General features: G+C 56.5%; 3 protein-coding genes across 3 annotated transcripts; 1 reads left to right on the top strand and 2 right to left on the bottom strand.

Moving 5' to 3' along the window:
- Positions 1-445: 445 nt before the first annotated feature.
- Positions 446-6596, top strand: COCSUDRAFT_65314 (hypothetical protein; the record flags this gene model as incomplete). Its single annotated transcript, XM_005650067.1, has 14 exons — positions 446-601; positions 723-1463; positions 1566-1700; positions 2053-2271; positions 2394-2507; positions 2693-2845; positions 3122-3292; positions 3559-3663; positions 3855-4037; positions 4261-4473; positions 4743-4909; positions 5204-5279; positions 5582-5803; positions 6100-6596. 14 exons carry the CDS (start codon positions 446-448, stop codon positions 6319-6321), a joined length of 2877 nt encoding a protein of 958 aa, XP_005650124.1. The 3' UTR covers positions 6322-6596.
- Positions 6597-6615: 19 nt separating this feature from the next.
- COCSUDRAFT_46774 (glycoside hydrolase) lies at positions 6616-11938 on the bottom strand (the record flags this gene model as incomplete). The annotated part of the gene is made up of 11 exons (XM_005650066.1): positions 6616-7709; positions 8012-8239; positions 8520-8753; positions 8970-9211; positions 9395-9595; positions 9766-9857; positions 10155-10272; positions 10594-10706; positions 10882-10978; positions 11241-11480; positions 11771-11938. The coding sequence occupies 11 exons, from the start codon at positions 11936-11938 to the stop codon at positions 7538-7540; spliced, it is 1905 nt and encodes a 634-aa protein (XP_005650123.1). The 3' UTR covers positions 6616-7537.
- A 1989-nt stretch (positions 11939-13927) lies between these two features.
- Positions 13928-24981, bottom strand: COCSUDRAFT_61775 (hypothetical protein; the record flags this gene model as incomplete). The annotated part of the gene is made up of 28 exons (XM_005650065.1): positions 13928-14077; positions 14276-14392; positions 14670-14892; positions 15175-15387; positions 15643-15801; positions 15986-16109; positions 16348-16494; positions 16668-16917; positions 17076-17237; positions 17486-17590; positions 17879-18077; positions 18293-18459; positions 18591-18763; positions 18878-18923; positions 19096-19173; positions 19335-19526; positions 19747-20100; positions 20390-20587; positions 20815-21069; positions 21226-21378; positions 21668-21838; positions 22082-22339; positions 22592-22777; positions 22931-22993; positions 23081-23196; positions 23317-23485; positions 24191-24232; positions 24802-24981. 28 exons carry the CDS (start codon positions 24979-24981, stop codon positions 13928-13930), a joined length of 4650 nt encoding a protein of 1549 aa, XP_005650122.1.
- Between the last annotated feature and the right edge of the window lie 302 nt (positions 24982-25283).

The following is a 25283-nucleotide window of genomic DNA, read 5'->3' as shown; positions in this document are numbered from 1 at the left end:
AACGGTCGCAACAAACTCTATGTCTCTGCAGACCGGACAATAAAATGCAGCCAATCTTGCTAGTTAATTTACAAAAGTGCATCCAGCAGAGGCTTGATGCTTGAAAGAGGAGGTTGCACAGCGCTGGATGTGAACATCTTGCAATATATGCTTGCAGCACGCAGTGAGACTGATGTCCTCAAGAGTAATACATAATGTAGCGATCTGATTTTCGTACCCTCTGTGGTTGTGAGATTGATCAATAAAGAGGTTCTAGGTCATGGAGGAAGGACACATCTCTCAAGTGGGAGCAGGCTTGCAGACGTTGCAGGAGTTCATCCCTTCTCTCGTGCCAGAAAATGTGCACTCTTTATGCTTGCACGGCAATGATATCTCCAGGATCGAACGCCTCAACCAGCTTGAGGCTCTAAGGGACCTGAACCTGTCAGCCAATGCAGTGGTGGTGATGGAGGGGCTTCAGAACCTGCGCAATCTGAGAATTTTGAACCTTGCGAGCAATCGCATCCAAACCATCCAAGGCTTGCAAGGACTGGACAGGTTGCAGTCCCTCAACTTGGCCCACAACTTCATCTGTTCCTTGTCAGGCCTGACTGCCCTCCAGGTGCCTCCCTCTCCCTCGCCACCTTCTCTTATGCTGTGCCACGCCTGCCGCAGCCACTGCATGTGCAATTCATGTGTCAGACCATCAGACAGGCGCGAAACAATGCATTGGGCTTGCGCAGGGCGGCCAGCTGACCAGACTGGACCTGCGGGACAATCTGATCGGCTCGCTGCAAGAGCTGGCCGTGCTGGCAGGCCTGCCCAGCCTGCGCGAGCTGGCGCTGGCCGGGGGCAGCCCAGGCAACAGCGTCTGCGCGATACCCAGCTACAGAGCCGCCGTCGCAGCCGCGCTGCCAACACTGGAGCTCCTGGACGGCCAGCCGCTGGAAGCAGAGCGCCTCCAGCAGCCCGGCATGCAGCCGGCAGCCGCCGCGCAGCACATGGCCTTCCTCCAGCTGCAAGCCTTCCAGCCGCCGCCGGCGCAGCCGGCCCAGGCCGCGATTCCGCTGCCGGCTCCTCAGATCCCCGAGGCCGTGCCAGAGCACGGCGTGCCGCACATGCCCATCATTGTGCACCACATGGCGGCAGGGCAGGATCCGGCGGAGAGCATAGCAGACCGGCTGGTGCAGCGGCTGGCGCAGTCGGGTGCGCTGCAGAACCTGTGGGGGGACCAGCTGCCCGCCGGCGGGCAGGGCGCGGCTGCCCGGGAGGGCCGCATGGCTTCCCTGGAGTCGCGCCTGGCAGCGCTGCTCGACGAGCGGCTGCGGCCGCCGTTGGAGCCGATCGATGTCAGGGGCCGCGCGAACAGCGAGCAGGAGGGCCCCAGAAGGAAGCGCGCCGCGGCGGAGAGGTCAGGGATCGTGCCTGCCCGGGAGTCTGGCGCACAGACTGTGGAGGAGCTTCCGGGGACTGAGAAGCTACAGGTACGGTAATTGAAGGTGGACCGTAGCTGCCCTCCGCACATCAATCTACATGGCGAAGAGATTCTTTGCACAGCGTTTAATGTGTAGCACTGTACTGTGCAGAAAGAAATGGACAGATTACGAAGAGACTCGGAGAGGACGCTGGCAGAATTGCAGCAGACGACCAACGAGATCAAAGAGCAGCGGAAATCTGCTGAGAAGGAGTTGCAAGCTGCGCAAGCAGAGTGCAAGGCAAAGGTGAGGACGACTTGCTGATTTAGCACAATGCTAGGGGCCTGCTCAAGATAGCATCACGTTCCCTTTTTTATCAGCTGGAGATTTCATGGCCAGGACCTGTGGCAGGTTGCGGACATCAAGCAGCATGCAAATAAGGCACTGAAGCAGATGCAGCATGAGATACTTGATGCAAAGCAATGCAAAGCTGAGCTGCAAGCACAGGTAAGCATGTCTCTCATTGCTTCACAATTGCATATGCGCACGGCGTTGCATGCACATGTCTGAAATTATTACCTGGACAGATAAACGGTTGAGATGACAGTGTATATTTATATTTACAGAAGCGTGAATCATTCTGGATCTGGCATTGCAGGCCAGAGGTTCATTGGATAGAGAAGAGTTGGCGCTGCAGCGGGCAGAGGGGTTGCAGAGCAGGGTGGCTGTGCTGGAAGCAGAGTTGCTGCGGGCCAGGAGCGACTCCGCAGATGCGGCCACTGCAGGGGCTGCAGGCGTTCAGTGGCGGCTGCAGGAAGCTGAGCTGGCATGGCTCCGGGAAAGGCAGCGGCTCAATGACGAGCTGGGCAGAAGCAAGGTGCTTGTCTATCCTGTGCCGACAAATTACCCTTGGTGCTCTGTAAATACGACGCAAGACAGCGACCAAATGGAAATAGTACATTCAGCAAGGATATGCGAGTTGGCAAGTGTGCTGTGCAGGAAGCTCTGCACGTGGCGAAGCAGCAGGTGGAGCGCATGGAAGAAGATCGCGGCAGCAGTTCGGCTCAAGCAGCCTCCAAGATGGATGCAGCTATGGAGCTGGCTCGCCAGCAGGTGCGCTCACATTCACTGCAGAGAAGCGACTGGCAACGCAGCAGCCTATCATCTTTGGCAACAACACAAGCCCAAGCGCAGCCTTAGGGAAGAACGGAAATCTTGAGCCACTGTTCCAAATTCTACAAGGCATACAAGGGCCACTATGAACACCTAAACATCACTGATGCCCTGTGGCATGACAGGTGGTGCAGGCGGAGCAACGGTACACTGAGGTCTGCGAGAAGCTGGAGGTGGCTGCGGTGGAGAGGGAGGAGCTGCGGAGATCAGAGCGGCAGGCCATGCATAGAGCCCAGGAACTCTCTGACTCACTGCTTGAATCCCAGGCCAAGATGAAGGTGCATTACATCCGCTCTGGTTCCTCACCGTCTTGTTACACTACAGTGGCATTGACTGCCAGACGCCACAGTTGCGTGCATGATAGAGGAGCAGAGTGTGGACAAGTGGCTCTCATTGGCGTATGACTGTGAGAGCAGTGACAATGACTGCGGGTGTGCCCTTGCATGCAACTTGAAGGAGCAGATTTATTACAACTGGCATTAACAATGCTTGTGGTGGGCATCAGTGTTGTATCCAGTGCGCATCACAACCCTCAAGCATAATATGGCATGCAGGGTGTGGAGGAGGCTTGCAGGAGCGCGCAGGCGCAGCTGGAGGAGTGCAAGAGGGAACGCGACCGGTGCCTGGCCGACAGCGCAGCGCAGCTGCGGGCGGCTTCCGAGGCGCAGGCTGCCGCGCAGAAGGCGCTCGCCGCCACCGAGGCCGACTTCCGCATTGCCTTGCAGGTGATGGTGCCTGACAAGTTCAATTGGATACCCTGGCACTGTGGAACATTGATGTGACCTAACAAGGGGTATTGGAAATAATATGGCCGCTGGACAAGTCACCTGACCCATGAATAATATGGCTTGAACAGCCCTTTCCCCTTATGTTGACAGAGACACTGTGTCACATCTGACCTTTGAAGCTGTAGCCGTCCTCTGCATCTGCATTGCGGCGATGGAGCAGCAGCTGCATACTGGCTGAGATTGGAAGATGGGCCACTGTGCAGGAGGGCAATAAGGAAGCCGAAGCGCTGCGCGAAAAGGCTCAAGCCGCTGCTGCAGAGGCAGTGAACCTGCGCCATGCCTTGCAGACATCAACCGCCAGGCTCAAGGTTAGATCCCAGGAATGCCCCCCTCACGTTAGCATCTTTTGAGCGTCCCTTCCATGTTGTCCGAGCTTCATGCAGTTTTTTCCTTAGCAAACGCTCGATATGCTTCCTGCTTCATACTCATGTGTGTGGACCTCTCCGCCATGAATTAGACCGCTTCGTGGTTTTGGTAATTAGCAGCATGGATGGTGCAGGAGCAGGAGGCTGCGCTGTCAGAGGTGACTGAGATGGCGCAGGGGCAGAAGTCATGCATCATGGCCTTGAACAAGGAGCGCGCTGAGCTGGCAGCCAGGTCAGCGGATCCCGCACAGGTGGCGGCCCTCCGCTCCGAGGCTGCCCAGCTTCACGAGCGCCTGCGCAGCTTCACCGCCCTCAAGGTGAGTCGCCGGTGACTCACCGATAATGTGTCACTTTCTGAACCTTCGGCATACATCTGGCATACAGCACGGCGCGTACCGCATACAGCAACAAGCTTATTGGGAGTCCTACTGGAAGCCGACAACATCCTTGTATTGGACATGCAAGGCAAGGGAGTGTCATTCTGGAAGCTTGAAATAATGTGCACAATGCTGAAGGCATTGAGTTCTGCCGCAAATGCAGAATTGCGCTGCCGAGGAGCAGAAGCTGAGGGAGGGTGTTGAGGCGGAGCTGAGGCGGGTGCAAGGGGAGCTGCAGCAGCACAAGGCGAGGGCAGAGCAGCAGGCGGCGGAGGCCGAGGCCAGGCTGGCCGACACGCGCAGGGCCCTGCAGGCAGCTGAGGAGAAGGCGGCGGCGCTGTCCAAGGACGTGGACGACGCTCGCAGCGCCACAAAGGTGCTGCCTTGCTCTGCAATCCATCTGTCGGCAGACAGCCAGATTCCAGACAGACCGCATCATTGCAAATTTCAGAATCCCAAGAAGATGTTGGCTTCATGTCTTGAGACCTTACGTGCTACAGTCATGGATTGCATGAGCAGGAGATCTTGCAGAAAGCATCCTTCCCGCCCCATGCCCTATTGGTGGGCATGCTGCACATATACAGTATACTAGAAGATGAAGTGATGCAGCTTTACCTGTAAGCAACTCAAAATGTCAAATGGCAGGTGAAGGAGGCAATGCTGAGGAGTGCGAACGAGAGCATGGTTCAGCTGACGGCCGCGCTGGAGGATGCGCAGAGGGACGCCTGCAACGCGGCCGCAGCCGCCGCGCGCACTGACAAGGACGCGGCCGCACGCCAGTCCGAGGCCGCCTCCCGCCAGCGCGTCCTCAGGTGCGTGGGGCTGTGTGTCCTTTTTAGTTTGTGTGTGCGTTTCCATCGCCCGGCCTTGCCTCCATCTAAAATCTTTCTGGTTTGTGCACATTGTAGAAGTTCTACGTCCTCAGCAAACGTCCAGGAACCATCTTCCTGTGCTGGAAGACCCCTGAAAATAATGAGGCCCTACTCGATTATGCTCCTTTTGGGTTGCCTGGCTTGTTGAGGAACTTTTGTTCGCACATTATTTTGGTGCAGCTGTGAGCCACATACACCGAACTAGAGGCTTACCACGGTGCATGCATGGTGCAGGCAGGAGCTGGAGGCCTTGGAAGGGGCGCTTGAGGAGGCACTGTCGCACGCGCACACCGCTGAGCAGAGGGCCACCGTCGCCAGCAAGGAGTTGAAGGCAAGGCATACTGACAATGACACCTCTGATGCCATCCCATTCTATTGTCAATGGGGAGCTGCGGATACCCTTTTGGCCACAAGAACAAGGCCAGAGGGCACCAAACCTCAATTGAAGCAAAGGACACCTCTTCATGGATGGTCTCCCCATCATTACACACCCAGTGTCCTAGCAAGCACACGTGCCGGTGCTAAACCAATTCACTGGGTTCAGAGAATCGGAGCGCTATATTCAATGTCCTGGGACCACCAGTGACATGCTGTGTCTGGAAATGTGTGCAGGAGAAGGATGAGATGCTCAAGTATGTGGCGGAGGAGGTGGACAGGGTGAAGGCAATGTTTGAGGACGAGGAACGCCGCCTGACCAGCCAGCGCGACGAGGCGCTGCAGACCCAAAGGGATGCGGCCGCGCGCGTAGCAGTGCTGCAGGGCGAGGCTTTGGCAGCCAATGCCAGGGCCGCCGATTTGGAGGCTCGCCTGGGCACACAACCCCAGCAGCTCGAGGTGCGCTGTTCCCTCTCTGTGCGCAACCGTTGGCGGCCATTTTTCAAAAGCACTTGATTCAGGCTGCGGTGACAACGGCCCTTCACCAAGATGTTTGTTAACGGTGCAAGCGTGCCAACACGTGAGAATGCTTGAATGTGTAGGAGGATCAGGAACAAGGGCTGCACTTTTCCAAAAATCCCCTGGCGCCTTTGTGGCAATGTCAAAAGCAGCTTGTTTTTCCCTTTGAACTTGTTCTTGTCGTGCTTGTTCAGCTTCTTGTTTGGCTTGTGACCCAAACCCCATTGGACTTGCAGGCAGCGCAGGCACAGGCGAGGGCGGCAGAGGATTCAGCAGCGCAGCACAGAGAGGAGGCGGCGCAGGCCACCAAGCGTGTGGCCGAAGTTGAGAAAGAGATGCGGACATTGTTAAACGCAATGGAGCGGCAGAAAAAGGCGTCGGCGCTGAAAATGCAGCAATTGGCCACCGTGGTGCACGACCTGCAGCGACCGTTCCTGTCCTGGGCGCCATCCATGTAATTTGTGTTGTGGCCGGCTTCGCAGCGCAGATGTGACCTGGTCTTGTTAGTTGGTTCAATTGTAGTGTTGAGTGCATGAACAATCTTTTGATGATGGTCTAGAAGTCTGCGCATCGCATAATTTCATGTGGCAATGCTGCACGAGTGTACATTACAAAGCATTTGACATTTTAAAATTCCTTTCTGGATACAATTTTCTTTCTGCTCCTGATGAAGCTTCGCACATTGCATGTGTTTAAAGTAAGAGAAAACAGAGTAGTAATGGGACACAATAGAGAGTTGTTATGGGAGAACTTGAGTCATGTCAGTCTTACAAGGAATGCCAAATTGCAGTCAAAAAGCAGCCCTCACGCAAAGCAACGCTCACGAATATATCAAGCAGGCAAACACTGCATGCACACCCTTTCACCTGTTCACAGACATGGTGTCCCTTACATCACCAGCCATCAAGAAAATCTGCCCTACAGTCATCAGTGCTGCAATTCGAGTTCTACAAGGGTGTGTTCATCAGCCACAGCAAAGTCACTCTCTGAACCTCAGAGAGGGACAGCGGAACGCTCTGCCCTGCTCCACACCAGCATCAACACTTTCCAAGCGTACTTCTGTTCTTCCTGCTGCTAACAAGGTTGTTATTGTGGGCCTGCACAGAAGCAATTGCTTCCGGCACACACAGTGTGACCTCCAACACGGAAAAATATCGGACCTGTCTAATGCCTCGTGGCGCCATGTCCTCAGAAAGGACATGTGTCAGGCAGGGCAAGCTATTTACCGCACTGCAACAGCATATGCACAACAGGAACAGGGGCACCTACGCAGTCAACAGGACCAGGCATGCAGACAACCTGTGCCCCTAGGCAAGATCCAACAGTCACAAGCCATGTGCCATTCCATTGCCTGTTGACCAAAACAAGCACTGCACCAGCATCGCAAAATGGTCGGCGCAACCCTGAAACACAGGGCGCGCGTCTGCCAAGAATCCCTTCTAAGTCCTCTCCGATCCCCAACGGCCATCCAGCTTGGCTTAAGAGGCAGCGTATCGTAGAGCCCAGTGCAGGACAGCTGAGGTCGGCTGCATGCACTGCGTAGAGCTCAAGTAAGGCTGTAGTGAGAAATAGATCCTGTATGCACTGGGCACGTCCAGGGCTAGTGACAGGGTCCCGGGTTCGAGCTCGGCTCTTGCAACGTTGTGTTTTGTTTCAGTTTTGATTTTTATGTTTTCAGGCGTCGAAGGAGCAGCCGTTGTCGAACGCGCCGAGGCCGGGGCGGCAGCAGGAGGCCTGGCTGGAGTAGACCTCCACAGGGGCGTTGTTGGTGGCGGCCAGGGACAGCAGGGGCGACTTCTGCAGCGCCTTGGCCGCGCTCTGGCACACCGCCGGCTTGTTCACGCACCTGCGCCCAATCATATACATCGCAATCAGGACCGCACCCAGACATACATGGATCTTATTCTTCCTTAATTGATCACGTCATATTTGGGGTGCGCAAGAGATTTCAAGGATGGATTCAACCACCGCTGCATGTGAGATGTTAATCCGCAGCATCACTGGCCAGCCCTCACGGATCGTTTCATCACAGGACCTTTCGAGAATCCCATGACATCAAGACCCTTAGGAGATGATTTGCACCAGCTGTGCAAGAAAAGGCTTCAGGGCATCAGGCAGCATGTCCTGTGAGGCAGAGTGGCTGCGCACCGGTTGACGGTGGAGAAGGTGCCAGAGTGGACATCGGGCACCCAGCAGCCGACCTTGCAGGAGGAGTCGGGCGGCTGCTGCGCGGCCAGCATCTTCACCTTGGAGGCGTTGTCGCGGATGAGGTCGAATGTGGTGTCGGCCACCTGCACGCCGTAGTCGGCCGGCGCCATGCCTGCGTACACCTGCAGGTCCCACCGCCAGAACAGCACCCCACGCAGCGGCCGACCCCTGTGCGCACACACCCCGCAACAGCTCAATGCAGGTGCATCGACGAAATCTGCCGCATTTTTGGCGCATGCCTTGCACAAGGCTGCAACAATACAAGGAGGATGCCTCATAGAAAATCCTGGCCGGGTAGCGGTCGGGTAGGGGCCGAATGCCCCGTCAAGTCTATGCAAACAATCCCTCCTTGCCAATGGCTTGCCAAATTATGACTGCATATCAAGCACGCGTAGAAGTAGCAGGTCTGTCAAGGCTGGGACAGCAAAGGAGAAGACAGGGGGCGCACGACTGGATGGCGGCTGTGACGAGGGAGTAGGTGGTTTCGAAGACTGGGTTGCGCAGGTGGTCGATGGCGTCCGCGAAGAGCTGCACGTCGCTGCCCTTGATCAGGCGCTTGCCAAACTCCTCCAGCAGCACCGGCTTGCCCAGAGCAGCCTCCGCGTCCACCATGTGCGCCTCCAGCCACTCCTTCTGGTACGCCGCCTCAGTCCTGATGCAGGCGAAACCTTGAATCAGTACCCTACGCAGAGGCAAGCAAAATACAGCTTATTTTTAAAAGGCAGCTAGAGGCTCACCTGATGCCTGCAGATTTGACGGTCCCTTTGGTTGTAGGAGTAGCTTCCACTTTGCAGAAGAGCAATTCTCGCGTATGCAATGGAACAAGGAAGCATCTTCCGAGAAGTACGGATGAGTAAGAACAGTCCTTTCACAATTGAAATTATACTTTCAAGCGCACCGCTGCCAGTTGTCGGGCCAGACGTGGGTGGTGGCGAAGTCGATGGAGGGGGAGGCGTGGTCGAGCACGAAGTCCTGCCCAATCTGGCCGCCCCAGCCCTGCGGGTTGTGCACCGCCTCAGGCCGGTCCTCGCCGAAGAAGCCCTCCTCGCCGATGGTCACCAGGTGGCTGGGGTCCAGGTGCTTCACATATGCAGCCATCTCATCCACCCACGCACGGAAGTTCCCGGGGCACTCCTTCACCTGTGTCATCGCACCAGGCGGGCTTATCATCATGCTCTACAATAGTCGCATGCAATTGCATGCACCCAGAAGGCTGCGCCACCTGCTCACAACTCAGATCTGCGCCGAGCTTGAGATCGCCCAAACGACAAATCATGGGCACTCCTATGCTTTGGTCCATGCAAGAAGGAGAACCGGGCACACCTTCCAGGTTTCGCAGCGGGGCTCGTTGAGGAGCCCCCAGGCAAAGATGGTGGGGTCGTCCTTGTAGGCACGGCCGTTGACCGAGTTCTTGCGCGTGACGACAAACTTGACGTTCTCCTTGTATATGCGCTTGGAGTCCGCGTCCGTGAAGAACAGCGCGTGCCTCTCCACCTCGTACTCCTTCACCTTGTTCGCCACGTTCTACAGGCGCCAAAACACATTCCTTCTCAGTTCATTGTGGTACTTCATTGATTTTGCTTGCCCGCAGGTGAGAGCCTTTTCTAAGCATTATATTCAATCCTTTGTCTGGTGCTGTACTGAGTGATGCAAGGGAAATTAGTCCTTTACTAGAGATAGTGCAGGTGACCAACCTTGTCATCGAAGTCGCCGGCGCTGTCGGCTGGGCGCTTCTGCTTGCGCTTTGGGGCAGTCTTGCTCCAGTCCACGATCTCATCCACGCCGCCTGCGCATGCGATGCGCTCACCTCTCATGAACACATCTTACCGCACTGGAACTATTCATGGCACACATCCTATAAAGGCCTACTTTGCACATCGCCAGATTGTGCTTCATGCCTGCTCTGCTGTAAAGCTCGCATGGCCAGTTGTGATCAGGCAGCTGAAGGCACTGCAGTCCTCCAGATGCCATGCCCATCCCTCACCTCAGAGACTGCGGGGCATACAGGTGGCTTGGCACGGCCAGACAACTAAGGACAACAATACATCAGATCAAGGAGGGGGGAGTGTACAGAGAAGCCCACCTGCGTACTTCCAGTTGTCCAGGAAGGACAGCATGACCTTGAGCCCAGCGCGGCGTGCCTCGTCCAGAACGCGGTCCAGCGCCTCCCACGCCTCCTCGTTGTACTTGCCAGGGCCGTCCTGCTCCCAACACAAACACATCTTTCGTTTGAAACGCTCGTTTCAGGCTCACTGTTCGTTTAATGGTAAAGTGGAGAGACTGCCGGCTGAACTTCCTGATCTGCTCTCTGTTCTACAGTAGCTTAGGGCCCCAGGCTTCAACAGAGCAAAAATGCACACCAAGAAAACGCACACCAGGGTATCATGAGCCCACGGTGCTACCGGCAAAATGGCTTGCTACGGCTGCTGTATCACGGCCTTCAGAGCAGTTGCTTTGGCATGAGCCTGGGATTCACAATGAAAGCAGGTATTCAATGGATAAGAGTGGGAGGGGGGAGGCACCATGAAGGGGTGGTCTGGGTCGGTGGTGTGCGCGTAGAGGCGCACAGTGTTCAGCTTCCACTTGGTCGCGTTGGCAAACATGTCGCGCACCAAGTCAATCCCCATCTTGTTGCCTGTTCCCCAGCACAAGCATGCCCCTATCAGGCCCTTGCGCATCTTGGACATGAGATAAATATGAGCACTGTGTCAAGGATTCCTTGCAGAAGGAGACATGGATGACATTGGTGCTGCTCGGTGCCATGCAACAATGTATATGGCAAGGCAAGGGACATGCTCATGGAATCGCACCTTCAGTTTTGTGCTCTGCTGGGTTGGCCAGAGACTTGGGTACAAGGTCATGCGCGTTGAAGCCCGCCACATAGAACGGCCGGCACTCCAGCACAAACTGCCACAACACAACCGCGATCTTATCAGCAACCCAAATTCCAATCGACACCCCCCATTGCATGCAATAACCGGCGCCCACACACACCACTCGAGACAAAGCTTGGCTGCCTTTTACCCTGCATCCCTCCAATCCTCAGCATTTAGATGTCTCCCGCATGAAATGCAGAAAGTATTAACTGTGCTTTGAACCCAAAAATTGCCCATGCACAGCACTGCAGCCTCAGTTAAATTTCACAGCCGTCAGTCACGTAGGAACCCACCTGTGTGCCGCTCACGGACACAAAGTGCTCAGTCTCCTCGACGCCGTCGTAGCCGTAGCCGTACCCACTGCGTGGCCACATCACGTACAGCACCAGGCAGCCCAGCAGCAGGCCGCCCGCCAGGGCCAGGGAGCGCTTGCCGCTGCGCACCGCCGCTGCCAGGCTGGGGGGGAGCTCCGCGGGGGGCCCAGCCAGATGCGCCTTGGCTGCCTTCACCGAGTCCGACTGCGTGTAGAAGTCCTGCGCACCACAGCGCCCCTCAGGGTTTGCCTCTCCAGGGGTGTTGACCTGGGTTATGGTGCGCGCGCTTTAGGTATCATCGCCGTGGTGTGCTCGTCACTTGCCCCAACCATGGCTGCTGTACGAATGGGCCGCACACGCCGCCATTAGGTCTACAATTTGCAGGCGCTGGCGGTTGGGTGTGAGGTGACAGTGGCACAGGCGCTGTTCAAATGCCACCGCAACAGACGTTCATGAGCCCAGGCATGAGGCCAATTATAAGAAAGAGACAGAGAGGCAGCGCAGCTCACCATGGGTTTGTCGGAGGAGGGGTAGTGTGAGTGCGAGAGGAGGGCCTTCTGGGGCGAGCCCTCGTTGGAGTGGTGGGGGTTGGCATACTCGATGTCCCCTGCATCTGACCCGTTGGCGCCGTTGCGTCTCCTGGTCTCCTTGGAGGGCGAAATTTTGACAGGCAGCATTGCTGCTGCTGGCACCTGCCTACTCTACCGGCCTGTCAACCTGGCCAGACACTCAGGCTGTGCGGCAGAGTCCAGTGTGCGTGCAGGTCCTGCAGGCAAGGGAAACCACTCTTTCTGCCATGTGCCGCGCGTTGTGGGGCTTTGTCGTCAAGATAAAGCATGCCAGATGGCCACATGATCAGCAGGCATTCTTTAGTGCACTGCTGCCTGCCTAAGTTTCTCTACATGAGTAGGGTCCACCAAACCGTCTTGGCAGGACCAGAAGAGAGATAATCGATGTGAAGAGGCGACGAAACCGTGATCCAATTTTGAATGGTACACAGAGATGCAATCAGCCCATGCATTCCAAAAATTTCTGGGCAAAATTTGCGCTACCATCACCCTCAGATCTCTCCACCTGTCAAGCTGGAATAAAGACCGCCCCCGAGCTGGATTTTCATCCCCCCTCATGACTGATCTCAAACGAATTCAGCCACCTCACGAATTGTTGCAGCGACAGAATTCCGTCGGCATCACCCGGCGAGGAGGTGGGTCCGCGGCCATCCGCAGTACTAGGTGTATTGGTGGCCTCGGAAAAGCCTTGGCTTGGTCAAAGGAGATCATTTGCCAGTAGAAATGATCTAAAAAATTGATTGCTATGCACTGATGAATTCTAAATGATCCTCTGCATATCGATGGCCTACAAGAGTTGCCAGACACAAAACACTGACGGGCGCATCTCGCTTCCCACCTTTGCCACGCTGCCCCTCGCCGTGCTCTTCCGTAATACTGCTAAGATCTGATCCAAGACTGCTCCGTCGCCCTCAACTGGCGAACTCCTTCTTCCGTTTGAAGCATATTTCAATGTTAGAGGCTGTGACGCGACAGGCACACTAGGAGGCCTCCCAGGGGGCAGACTCTGCGGGTCCCCTCAAACTTTGCGGGGGACAGGGCGCAAATTCCGGCAACGTTGGCTCTGGACAGACCACGAGATTACAGCATGGGGACTTCTTGTAGGTATGCAAGTTCGTTAGACATGTAGCATTGCTCATCGGGCACTGAGCACTGGGCAACTGGTGGCATCTGACGAATGCATATTTTGTTTCGCTTTCGAAGTGCTTCTGGCTTGCTATGTTAGCGATCATCACAATACATTGGTAGCATCTGTTCCGATAGAATGCGATCATTTTGTGGCACGTCCAACAGAGCTAGTGTACTCTCCACATATATGTACCCCACACGTTGATCCACCAACAGAATGAAGACTCTTTACACTCACCTGACAACATTACTTCCACAACAAAATGGGCGAGCTGTCCTCCAGGAGTGTGCAACAGGCACCCATGCAATAGGGTGTCCAGGCGTTTGCAACAAAAGGCAACATGGCGCTGCAAACTCCAGATGGTCACGCATCACACAAAAAAGAAAAAGTACTGCAGGTCCTGGCACAGCCCCATGCAACAGCATGCACAGGGATTGGGGCAAGCCACAGGGAGTGGACACTCCATGGGTAGCAAGCAACACAGATCATCATCAAGCCAAGCTGGCTGTCATGTCATGCATGCCACAGGCACAGGCGCGCTCCACATGGCAACTGCTGGCAAAGAACCCATCATCCAACTCACTGCGGCGGTGCGCGCAGTGTGTGTTAAAAAAGTGTACAGCAATCCCATTTTCAATCTCTGCACATCCGAGCTGCTCAACAGCAGGAATGCAATGGAAAGGATGGTGCATAATAACAGGGCCGCATGAGGGGTACAGGGAAGGTCAGAGGCCCAACAGAACCCCTGCTTGCCCCCATTCAGCGCACCCTTAAGATCTGGTGCCGTTACTGCCTCCGCAGTTCTGCTAGAGAAACCATGCCTGCGCTCATGCCACACCAGATTCCAGCATCGCCCAGGATGCAGGCCCCCTCCATTATGCGCGGGGAGTCAAACTTCAGCCTGCCTGGCTTGCATCCGGCCTTTGCGCTCCCTGCCTAACACTCCCGCACGCTGAGCGGGAACTGCATCAGACGGCGTTGCTGAGGCTGCCACGGCGGGCCTGCTTGAAGGTGCCCCAGGGCTGAGTGGTGGTCAGTTGGGTGTATGCCTGGCAGAGGCGCAAGTACTGAGCATGCCCTGGCCCCTCCTCTTGCAGAGCCTCTATGTGCGCCACAGCCTGCAATCACAGCCGGCGACGTTGACATCTGTATGCAACTTTCATCTGGCGCAAGGCACACAGATGCCCAGGTATTCAAAGCAAAGAAACATTTATCCAATATTCACATCAGGTATTTGTACAGTGCACCCAGAGCAGGACAAATTGCACAATTTGCAGGGTGAGAATGCAATTTGTGCGGAAGAGGGGAGCACTCACTTTCTGTACGAGGGCCATCTCAGCGGAGGCTTCTGGCGCCGCCCCAGCGCGCGCGGGCGCAGCGGCAGCTTTCGCATTGCTCGCAGATGCCAAGGTGCCGAACGCCGACCGATGGACCTTTTGCGAACCAACCGATCACTCAGATCGCTTCTTCTCAGACAACAGCCAAGATGCATTCCCAAATCCTTTTACAGGAATTGGGGAGGACTGTGCCCAACAAATCTGAACACCTGCCTGGAAGGAAAGTACCAGATTGCACCACAGGAGAGGATATTGGCTGCATGTGCAGCATGGCAATGCTGATACTGTGAAATAATGACTTACAGAGCACCAGGCGTCCTTTTGATGCACGTTACTCTGGCCACTCCTATGCAACACGTGGAAGCTCTCTCACCTTGGCAGAGGCACCGGCGATGAAGTTGCGCAGCTCGCGGAGGTCGCAGTCCGGCAGGGAGACGCCGATGGGGGGCCCCACCACGGAGAAGGAGGGGAATGAGAGGGAGAGGGAACGCAGGTCACGGATGTCCAGCTGGCTGGGGCCGCCCTCGTCCGCCTTGCTGCCCTCACGCCCGCGCGCTAGAAACTGCCGGATGCTTGTGTCGCTCTCAAACCCCTTGCTGCAAACACATATGCAAGATTCATCCATGTCTCGAATGCTCCCACCGTATATACACAGTCCTCACATCATACAACCTCTGTTCTCTTTCAAAGGTAATAAAAGAACATCTGGCTGGAAGTCTTCATTAAGGTGCATGGCCCCCGGAAAGTGCACACTGGGACATTAATTTCATCATGCATGGCAGAGGAGATTCACACACTCAATATTCATGGAAGCTTTTGTAGACACACTATGAATAAGATACCAAAGCACCCAATGAAATCACAATGCAGCAGCGCACATTTTGGTGATGCTGTCGCGGCGGCGCGACTCGCGGAGGCGGATCAGGGAACGCCGTCGGAGGAGCGAGTCGCCCGCCATCGCATGCGCGTCCGAGTCTGACCCGTAATCCAACACCATGGAATTTCCAGTGATCGGCAGCGCCGCAGCCTCGTCAACAGGCGCCAACGCCGAAGAGGCTCCGCCGCAGCCCAAGCTGCGTTTGATGGCGTCCCTGCACAGCAAGAAGCAGTCACGTCAGCTCAATGTCCTGCAACGCTCGGCCAAAGTGTTTCCTCTGGCGCTCTGCAGACCTAGATATCATGCAAATGGAGAGCCACCTCGTACCGCGGCCCTAAACAACGATCCCTTGCTGCCACATTCTTGCCACAGATGCTGCAGGGGAGCGTCACCCTGCATTGACAGGCACCGTGCAACAACCACCACAGAAGGAAGAAGTGGAAGCGGCCAAGTGACAGCTGGTGCTGACCTGAGGCAGGCGTTGATGCAGGAGATGCGCTCGCCGAGGCGCACGAGGCGGCGGGCGGCCGCGTCCGAGTCGCTCTGCGCAATGCCGCGTTGCACCGCCTGCTGCACCGCCTGCCACGCCTGCAGACTGCTCTCTATGCGCGCCACTGCGTCCCCCTCCCTGCACCCACACGCCACCCCTCAGCCTCTTCCATCCAAATGCGCTTGTTCACACATGCAGAGAAACCAGGCGTGCGTGACACTGATTCCTCTAAGAATGTTGCTTCAGCTGTTGTCCAGGAGAACAGAAACTGCAGCAAGTCCATCCAGGGGACAAATGTCAGAGGAAGAAGCAGTGGGCGCACTTCTTATGGCGGCGGAGGCTCTGCTGCTCCATGGCTGCCCGGCGACAGGCTGCGCGGGTGAGCGCCTGCCGCACGCGCTCGGCCAGCTTCTTGACGCGCGCAAGCACCTCCTTGGGGCTCGTTCCTGCCACCGCACATGCCATGTCAGAGCGCCCAAGCAGGACAACAATTGAGTTTAACCAGCTTCATCAATGCAATGAAGCACCTCCTGTATTTGAATAATACAAGCACGCTTTGCTACACATCATACAAAGTTTGGGTGAGTCTACATGCAGAGCGCCCCGGCCGAGCTGACTGTAGGGTTCCCATGGACAAGAACTTGCTCATTACGACGGATTTGCAAGCCTGAGGAACATGCTCACCCTCGTCGCCTTCTTCCTCTGGGAATTTGGAGGCCCCATCGGGCGCGGCCATGGCTTCCCGCAGCAGCGGCAGCTCCGAGGCGGAGTCGGCCCGCCGCAGGCTGCGCGCCCTCTTGCGCAGCGCAGACATGCTCTGGTCTCCCGTGCCTGCGCCAGTCCCTTCACCAGTTAACAACTTGAATAATGTAATTCCCACTGCACCAACCCCTCTGTGTGCCGCTGCCTCGGCTTCGTTGCACGTGCTCAAGAAGGAAGAAGTGTGGTGGGCGGTTCCAACAAGCCCCACATGCGCTATCAAATTGATGTAAGGAGGCGCGCACGAGAGTCGGCAGGTTCGTCCAGGGACACGTTGTTGTCCTTGGCGAGGCGCAGCAGGGCCTGCTCAGACAGGAACGCCGCGATACCGGCGTGGCCGTTGCCGGCAGCCATGTCGGCGGGCGTCGCGCGCGGCTGCGCCTCTCCGCCGTGCGACAGAGGGGCCGGGTGCGCGCAACGCACCAACAGGAGTACCACTGTGGCCTCGCACGCGTATGTCGCAGCCCAGTGCAGCGCTGTGCGGCCCCACGCGTCCTGCAGCGGATGCAGATGTCAAAGTCCACTGGAAACATTGCGCCTCCCTTTCTATCATACAGATGTCCAGCCGTTGCGACCATAACACCAAATCCCCTGGGTCTGCCTTCCCGGCCAAAACTCCAGACCAAGCCTGGATGGAAGGTGCAAATGGGTACCTGCAGGTCAAGCAGCGCGCCCAGGGGAATCAGCAGCTGCAGGCCCCAGTCGTAGCCGAGCGCTGCCAGGATGTGGACGAGAGCCAGCCCCGACTGCGCCCGCCGGTTCACCGCGAAACTGGGCGACCACCCGGAGCCCTGCTGTGCCTTGCCCTCCCTCACCTGCACTCACGCGCACATCCGACATGTCAGTGCCAGGGGAAATTTCACAGTTTGGAAGTGCTCAAGGAGCAACATAAGCCTGTGTGCCGTCACACAGCATGTAGAGACACAGCAATTCTCTAGTATGTTGGCCAGTGCCAGGCACCCAGCTGCTTTCAGGCAACCAGCCACTACATAGCCACAGAACGGAGCCAATGTTGTTTCCCCATGGGAACGGGGAGGAAATCTATAAGACAGGGGGTGCGCACGTCTGAGGTGAACTGCTTTAGGCGGCGCTCCAGCAGCGTCTGCAGCAGCTTCTCCCGCAGATCATCCGACAGATATTGCAGCGCATTAGGATTGTCCTCCAGTGCCTGAACACGCATTGCCTTGACCACCTCAGCCGCCATTGCTCTCAATCATACTAACTGATGAAGATCTATGCTCATTCAAACAATGTCGGCCTTTAACATTGTGTCTGCTGTGAAGGCAACAATCCCTGGCAACAATTTCTAACAGTTCATGTTTCTGTTGAGTGCAAGCCGCTGTGACCCTGCAATACCTTCGTTCCAGGGTATACACAATGAGCAAGCAGGACAGCTGTACCGCCGAGTGCCTGCACGCCAAGTACAATAGCTTTAAGCCTTGGGAGTCCTGCGCACCACTTCTACGGTGGCAGAGCCTGCCGTGGGGGCGGCTGTGCGGGACGGGCTGGCGTGCTGCTTGTGGGTGTTGGAGTCGGAGGAGTTGGAGGGCGAGGCTGGGGACACCGTGCTGCTGGAGGTGGCGCCCTTGCTGCTGCTCATCAGCATGTGGATCAGCCGAAGCTGCAGGTCCCTGTCCGGGATCGCCGCCCGTGCCCTGCATGCAAGTTTTAACGACCCAGATTAATCCATCATTCTCTCTGCATGCGCTTGTATGATTATAATTCATGCAGCAAGTTTACTGGCAGCGAAACAGGAGTGATAGGACAGACGTCCCCAGATAGCGCCAGGCCTGCAGCTAGGCTGTAGCAGAAGTTCTGTTTCGTTGAGGGAGACACAATTAGGACAGGGAGTACGACAAGAGCCACGCACAGGTCATCCTGGGCGCGGGCAGTGAGGGGTGTGCCGCGGTAGGTGAAGGGCTGCACGTTGCTGCGCGGGCGGCCGTCCCCGTAGGTGACGCACAGGCCGACCGTGCCGGCCTCGTGCGGTGGCGCGTGGCAGCGGTACACTCCCGCCTGCAGCCGCGCCGCCGGCACCTGCTCGCACCACGCCCCCACATGCTGACCACACGCTCTTCAGTGGGATTTCTTCCCAAATGAGTTGGCATAGGCGCCGTGAGGAACCAAATGCAGACAGGGCAAGGTGTGTTGGAGAATGTGAAGCTCACCTGCTCCTTGTCAAACATGACGCAGACGGGGCAGTTTGATGTGATGTCGCCGTCCACCTCTCGGCAGGTGACGATGACCTTTGTGCCGCCCAGAGTGAAGTCCCACTCGGGTGAGAAGTCCAGCAGCTCCAGGCTGGCGCTGGGGGCATGGCTAAGCGATGAAGTGTGCGTGCCTGCAGTGCCAAAATAAAGCCGTTTTCACAAGTTCAGGGCAATGCACATCTGTGGAAGCTCAAGCAGAAAAGGGTATCTTTGGGAAAGTTGGTGAATGGACACTCCGCGATCACCTGATGTGGCAGGTTCCTGCATAGCAACGCCTGCCGCTTCCATTCCCTGCAGGAGCACATTGGTAACCCTCAGTATCGACAAAGAGTCCAACTCTCGAGTACATTCCCAAATGAACGTTTTTTCTGCCCAGTAGTGAGGTCATCTGCGATGATCTATACCAAACTATAAAATCACGCACAGTTTTGGCCCCTGAGTACATTCAAGCATGCAGACTCACCGGCCCCTGCACGCTGTCCTGCAGCAGCTGACGAGAGCTGGCTTCCAGGTGATCCAAATCCTCCTCCAATTTCTGTACCTGTTGCGCAACACGCCCTTTTAAGCCCCAGCCCACAGAGCAGAAAATCAATACTAATGAAAAAGTTGGCCACCCAACTCGGCCACCAGAAACTCACACAAGTCAGGAGCCCTGAACGCCAGAAGGACTTGTGGAGTGAAGCGTGCGAAAGATGGAGGCACCTTGCTGTCGAGGGAGGCAGAGCAGCCGGACTCGGCGCGCGCGGTCTGCAGCTGCTCCATGACTGCGCCGTCCACGCTGCGCAGCTGCGCCTCCAGCGCCAGCGCCTTTGCCACCTTGGACGCCGGCCTCTCCGCGCGGCCCAGGGGCGTTCCCGTCACGGTCCCCTCGCTCGCTGTCTCATCCATCTTCACCTGTGCCCAGGGCAAAATTTGATCGTCATAACTTACGTTCTCTATTTTCTGCATGTAGGTAGAGCCTTGTGGCATCTGCTTATTTGTCTGCCGTGAAGATGACCTCCTTCTCCCACTTCCCCTTCCACCCCCGTGCTGGTATTGCAGGGGGTAAGGGACTGCTCAACAGGAGAGCACCTCCACATGCAGACAAACACACGAAAGGCAGACGGCGGCAGACCTGTGTCCCGATGGCGCCGAGCTGGCCGGCTGAGCTGGCATGGTGCAGGATCTGGTCGCCGCTGGCGCTGGCATGGGCGCCGAGAGCTCCTGGGGACGACATCGTCTGCTTCCCTTCACCGCTGGATGAGCCGCTGTGCTGCTGCTGCTGTTGCTGCTGCTGCATGAGCAGGGCGTCCAGCTTGCTCATCTTGGGGAAGCCCTCTGTGGCGGCCAGCGGAGGCTTGCCGGGCGAGGGGCCTGCAGAGCCGCTCGGGCTGATGTCCAGGGGCCCGGGGGCAGAGCCCTGCCGCAGAGGCACCGGCCGCAGCGGCGGATCCGTCGTGCCCCACTTGGCACTGCGCGCAATTGCAGCCTGCATGGGCCAGATAATTGACATCAGCACGGGGTGCAAATGATGATTAAGTGGAGGCACAACAATATTTAGACCAAACCTTCCAGGGTGGTCACAGGCAACATGACTTGTATGCATAGAAGGTATGCAATACCTTGCACCACTAAGCGCAGTCTCGTGCTCCTAGCGTCATAAGCTAGCCTTCTCTGGGAGACTGCAAGTATGATTTACCCCCCAGAACCCGTCAGCAATGACCGTTTCCTAATGGCATGGTGGGAATACCACACCCCCGAGTGAAACTATGGCGCACCTGAGCGGCCTTGTGCTGCTGCTCTCGGTAGGCGCGCGCCCAGTCTGCTGGCACCGGCCCCGCGGCGGGGCCGCCCTGGTACGCGCCCTGCTGCAGCGGTGGCAGCCGCGCCTGAGGCATCCCAACTCCCGGCGCAGCAGACGCGCCCGATGTGTTGGCTGCCATGAAGGGCCTCTGCGGCGGTGGCGGCGGAGGCATCTGCAACCAAACAATGTGGTGTCACAAGAGTGCTAGGCATGGTAGCCACAGCACAACAAGATGCTCCCACTAAAGTACAACAACCAATGGATGCCTCAAGCTATCATCAGGCATCCTGTGCCGCTTCAAGTAACCATCTCTCACGGAGGTCATGCAAACAAAGCCCTCCAGCAGTGCAGTCAGTATTGCACGAATTACTTGTTGACGTGAAGAGTAATAGGGAGCACCTGTTGGTTGTAGTGCGGGGGCTGCATCTGCCCGGCCAGCCCGGCAAGCGCGGCCGCCTGCGCGGCGGCCTGCGGCTCCTGCGGCCGGAAGCCTATGCCTGGCATCTGACCATGCATGGGGCCGCCACCGGCGCCGGGCGGGCCCTGCCGCGCAGCCGCCAAGAGCCTCTGTTGGAAGGCGTTGAGATTGTAGGGCATGCCATTGGCCTGGCCTCCCTGCTGCGCCTGCTGAAGCATTGCGGCAGCTGCCGCCTGCTGCTCACAAACAGAGCACACATCTCTCAGCGAGCCCAGTAAAAGCTCGACCTTGTATGAAAGGAACATGCAGTACAACGCCAAATTCCGCGTCCATTGTCTTCATACACACTGTACATCAGGTCACGATCTTGCATGGCTTTGGCCTCAGCAGACATGCTGACGAAAAAGGAGTGGGGACTGGGGCCGCGCCTGCATTTGGTCGCGGTTGGCGGCGAGCAGCGACTTCTGGTAGGCGGCCCTGCGCTCCAGGGAGGACTGCCGCTGTTGAAGCTCCGCGTTCTGCCGCATCACCGCCGCTGCCCGCGCCTGCGCCGGCAGGCACACATGTCAACAAACGGATGTAATGAGTACAATCATTGAATGTCAGTGGACTGCAAAGGAGGCTGACATATTGATGCGAAAGGTCAGCTTGGACATGAGCAAGGCGCCGACAATGCCAGCCGCCGCTTGCTGAAAGGATTGCCCCTGCCAGCTGCGCATGCATGTCCAGTCAACATTCGCTCGCCCATGTCGCTCAACAATGTGTGCATCTACTACCAGATGTTGAGGAATGGCCAGCAGTGATGAATGAGTAAGTAAAGCGGGGTTGGCCCACCTGGCGGGCTTCTAGCGAGGGTGTGCGCATGGCGACGGGGATGTCCTGGGCCCAGGTCTCTGGTTGCTGAGCGCCCTGCTCAATCATCATCATGTTGGCGCCATGTTCCACCAGCGCGGCCGTCGGCCCCTCGCTCAGCCCCATGCTCAGCGAATCGCCCCGCAGCATCGACTGCCGAACCCCAACTTCCCATCAACTCAGGCCTCACTTATGTAGACTCAAGGGCGGAACCCAACTCCTTATGCATGCCAGATCCAACAACACAGGTGGGGTAATGATATGCTTTACCTCATCGACTCCTCCCGCATCATAGTCAAAATGTGACCAGACATTGGACAAGCATGTGCTCCTAAGACCCAGAAGCACAAGGACCCGGGGAATTGGCAGATGGTCAGGGGTTGATTGGGGGCGCACCCGCCAGTCGGCAGCTGCTTGCAAGGAGTTGGAGGGGCCGTTGCTGAGGTCCTCCCAGGCCGGCAGCACGTTCTCCATCATGGGGGGCGGCGCCTGCGCCCTCTGGGCGGCATCGCGATCGTCGTAGGCACCAAAGAAGGAGTCCAGGGACAGGGAGGGCATGAGGGGGATGTAGGGGTCCACCGGGTGCTGCTGGTGGTGGTGCTGTTGCAGCAGCTGGTGCGCCGGGTGCCCAGCCAGCCCCTGAATGCCCAGCCCCTGCACAGCCAATATAGCAATCATCACATCCGTGCTACACGACAAAGCCAAATGACAAGCTGACAGACTTCAGAGACTTAATCGTTAGCAGCAGCAAGTGTAAAAGGAAGGACAGAATTGTGCTCTTTCTTTACGCAACAGTAGAAACAGAACGAAGGCCAAGTCCATGAGGTATCTGCAGTTCATCATGGAATAGCAACATGGTCCTGACAAATGCTGCAGGTACTCATAGTAAAGTGGCGGGTGCCTCACCGGCATGCCATGCACGCCGCCGGATGTGACGGTGAAGCCCGGCCGGCGGCCCATCTCTGGGTCAGACGGGGCCCACGAGTCCTCAGTCTTGCCCTTGGCCTTGTCGATGTTCAGGTAGTGCACCAGCACGATGTCGTCCTCAGACTCCAGCAGCCAGTAGCACCGCCGCTGCAAGCGCGTGGCTTGCTGCAGGCACACAGACAGGGGCGATGAGTCAGCAGCCTGCCTTGCATGCATGATGGGAGTCCATCACTGCTGCAAACGTCTCTCGACATCAACAAGCCAGCACAGCCCTTGCCTGAGGGGCAGATACCCCTCTGAATGAGAGAAGGGCTTCACCTGCGCGCCTTCCTCAGTGTCTGCATGAGCATAGTAGCAGTTCAGCATCTCCACATTTCCGACCTGCGCGCATGCAGTCGCAGTCACATGCATGATCAGTCATGGTGAGAGCGTCAAGGACAGGAATGCAGTTGCAGGATGCATGCGCACCTTGAGCTTCTCATGCGTCTCCCTGACAGTCTTGCCGTCCGCCTTCTTGCGCCAGTTGTGCCCATCCTTGCGGAAGAAGCGCACAGCTCGGCGATCAAACAGGAATAGCGAGCCCCCTGTATGATAGCCAGACATTTAGCAGGAGCAGCATCCGAAGATTGCTGACAGGACCTTTCTCACAGGTTTTGTAGTACAGGGAGGCAAGGGCGAGTGTCAGACAGGGCAGGCGCGCTCACCTGGTGGCAGATTTGGGGGATCGCGTGCCACTGGAAGGTTGTACTCCGCGTAATGCAGGAGTAGATCGCAAACCTCCGTGTTCTTAAGCCATGCGCTCTGAGCCTTGTGAAGGATGTCCCTGACTTTTTGGGGAAATCTCGGATTGTCCGGGCTAAGGCTCTGGGCAGGCTGCCCGGCGGGTTCCATAGTAAGATCCGTGGTTGCTATTTATTAGGGGAACCCCCGCTGCACCTCAGAAAAATACACTATTAAGCTAATGCACACCCAACTCTTCTGACCTATCGTCGATGCGCCGCCGTGATTACTCCATCATTTCAAAGCATTATCCAGCAAACTCACAGATGTCCTAACCGAATGCCAGAGGCAGAGGTTCCTGGGGCCACCCCTGCCCCATGTACTGAAGTCAGGTCAGCCGTGTACGATACATTCAACTGGCAGGTAAGGGGCGAAAGACACAGACAAGCTCACAAGCCTACAATAATTCACATGTATGATGATCAAGGTCACAGGTCCTCTCAAGGGAGCAGGATCTCATGCCATCAGTTTTCTGTGTCCCTGCCAGGGATCTGCGGTTGATGGAAGGATTCTGATTTGCCAGATTGGCGAATCTGCAGAAATGTCGGGCGATTGCATTGGCAATTGGCCTCAACCTAGGAGTGAGCTTCTCATTCAGAGATTTACTTACATTTGGAAATTTGCGCTCTGCTCAGGAATGCGCAGTCTTTGCTGCAGCAGGCAATTTGCAATCTGACAAGTACAAGTGCATGCAGGTCAATCCTGTGTGCAACATATGTTACTGCATGTTGAAGTACAGTTTTAGTTCTACTTCAGTAAACTACTGACTGGGAGCTTGCAAGCTCGGGAGCAATGCACCAGCTTTGCAGTGCCGGGAGGCAGCCGCTGCGGCTGCTGGCCCTGTCATGGTGGTGAGAATGCAATCGGCATGCTGCTGTACACACGTGCACACAAAAGGCATGATTATACCGATATAACGTGCAACATAAGTTCCTCAACTTGCTGCTAGCCACCAGCGATGAATCAGTTTCCACTTGCAAGGTCATTAGTGTCTCATCTGCATTTTTGCTGCATGACAAGTGCCAGCTCGCACAGCTGGTGGGCATTCTGCTGATCCCCATTTGCTGCACATGTTCTTGGCAGGTAATTGTTTGTTTGTACTCAGTGCAGGCTGCCAGCAGTGCTTTGATTCAGTTGGTATGGGCATGCAGTGCGTCACCCCATGCCCCCCTCCAGGAACTTGAGCACAATGCTGTTTTGTTCAGGGACCATCCGCTTCTCTCCAGCATCCCTCGGAAGGCCGGCCAATCCTCTTCCATCCAGCTCTCTACTTGTCTGTGCCTCAGCTCCTGCACACATTGGAGCAGATTGAGGCCTCTCTGCAGCATGCATGAGATTTTGCATACAGTATCTTCTCCTTCTTCGAAGCAAATTTTCTGGCACTTACAAGTTCTAAGACAGGTACAAACCATCGGTGCGTTGGAATGTAGGAGCATGTATCCCTGCACGTATGCCTTCAGGATGTCCTCCTGCTGCGCATCCCGCCGTAGCACCACATTTGCTTCGCAGCCGCCCTTATCCATCGCAATGATCAGCTTCACATCTGCATCGCTGTCCATTCTGGCCAGGGGCCCCTCCAATGGCTGCATCCGCATTGTACAGATCAGCTCTTGTAGCTCTGTCACAGTGTTGCAAGGTGCAACGACATGCATTACCGGCAAGAGCATAAGTATAGAAGAACACAAAAAGAATACGCACCAAGGCAGACAACTTGGCTCCCATGATCAGGCGTTTGGTAGGTTTCCACAGGTGTATGCAGAGAAGCCACTTGAGCAACTCCAACACAGCTGGAGGTAGCAGAGGTTCTATCCTGGCAACTTCTCGTGGAGTCAGTGCTGTCCCATTGCCGTTCTGCACATGCGCAATGCAGAGACAAGATCACCAGTTGTGT

Source organism: Coccomyxa subellipsoidea (assembly GCF_000258705.1).
Source record: "Coccomyxa subellipsoidea C-169, whole genome shotgun sequence".
Taxonomy (NCBI): domain Eukaryota; kingdom Viridiplantae; phylum Chlorophyta; class Trebouxiophyceae; family Coccomyxaceae; genus Coccomyxa; species Coccomyxa subellipsoidea.
This window is presented reverse-complemented; position numbering and strand designations above follow the sequence as displayed.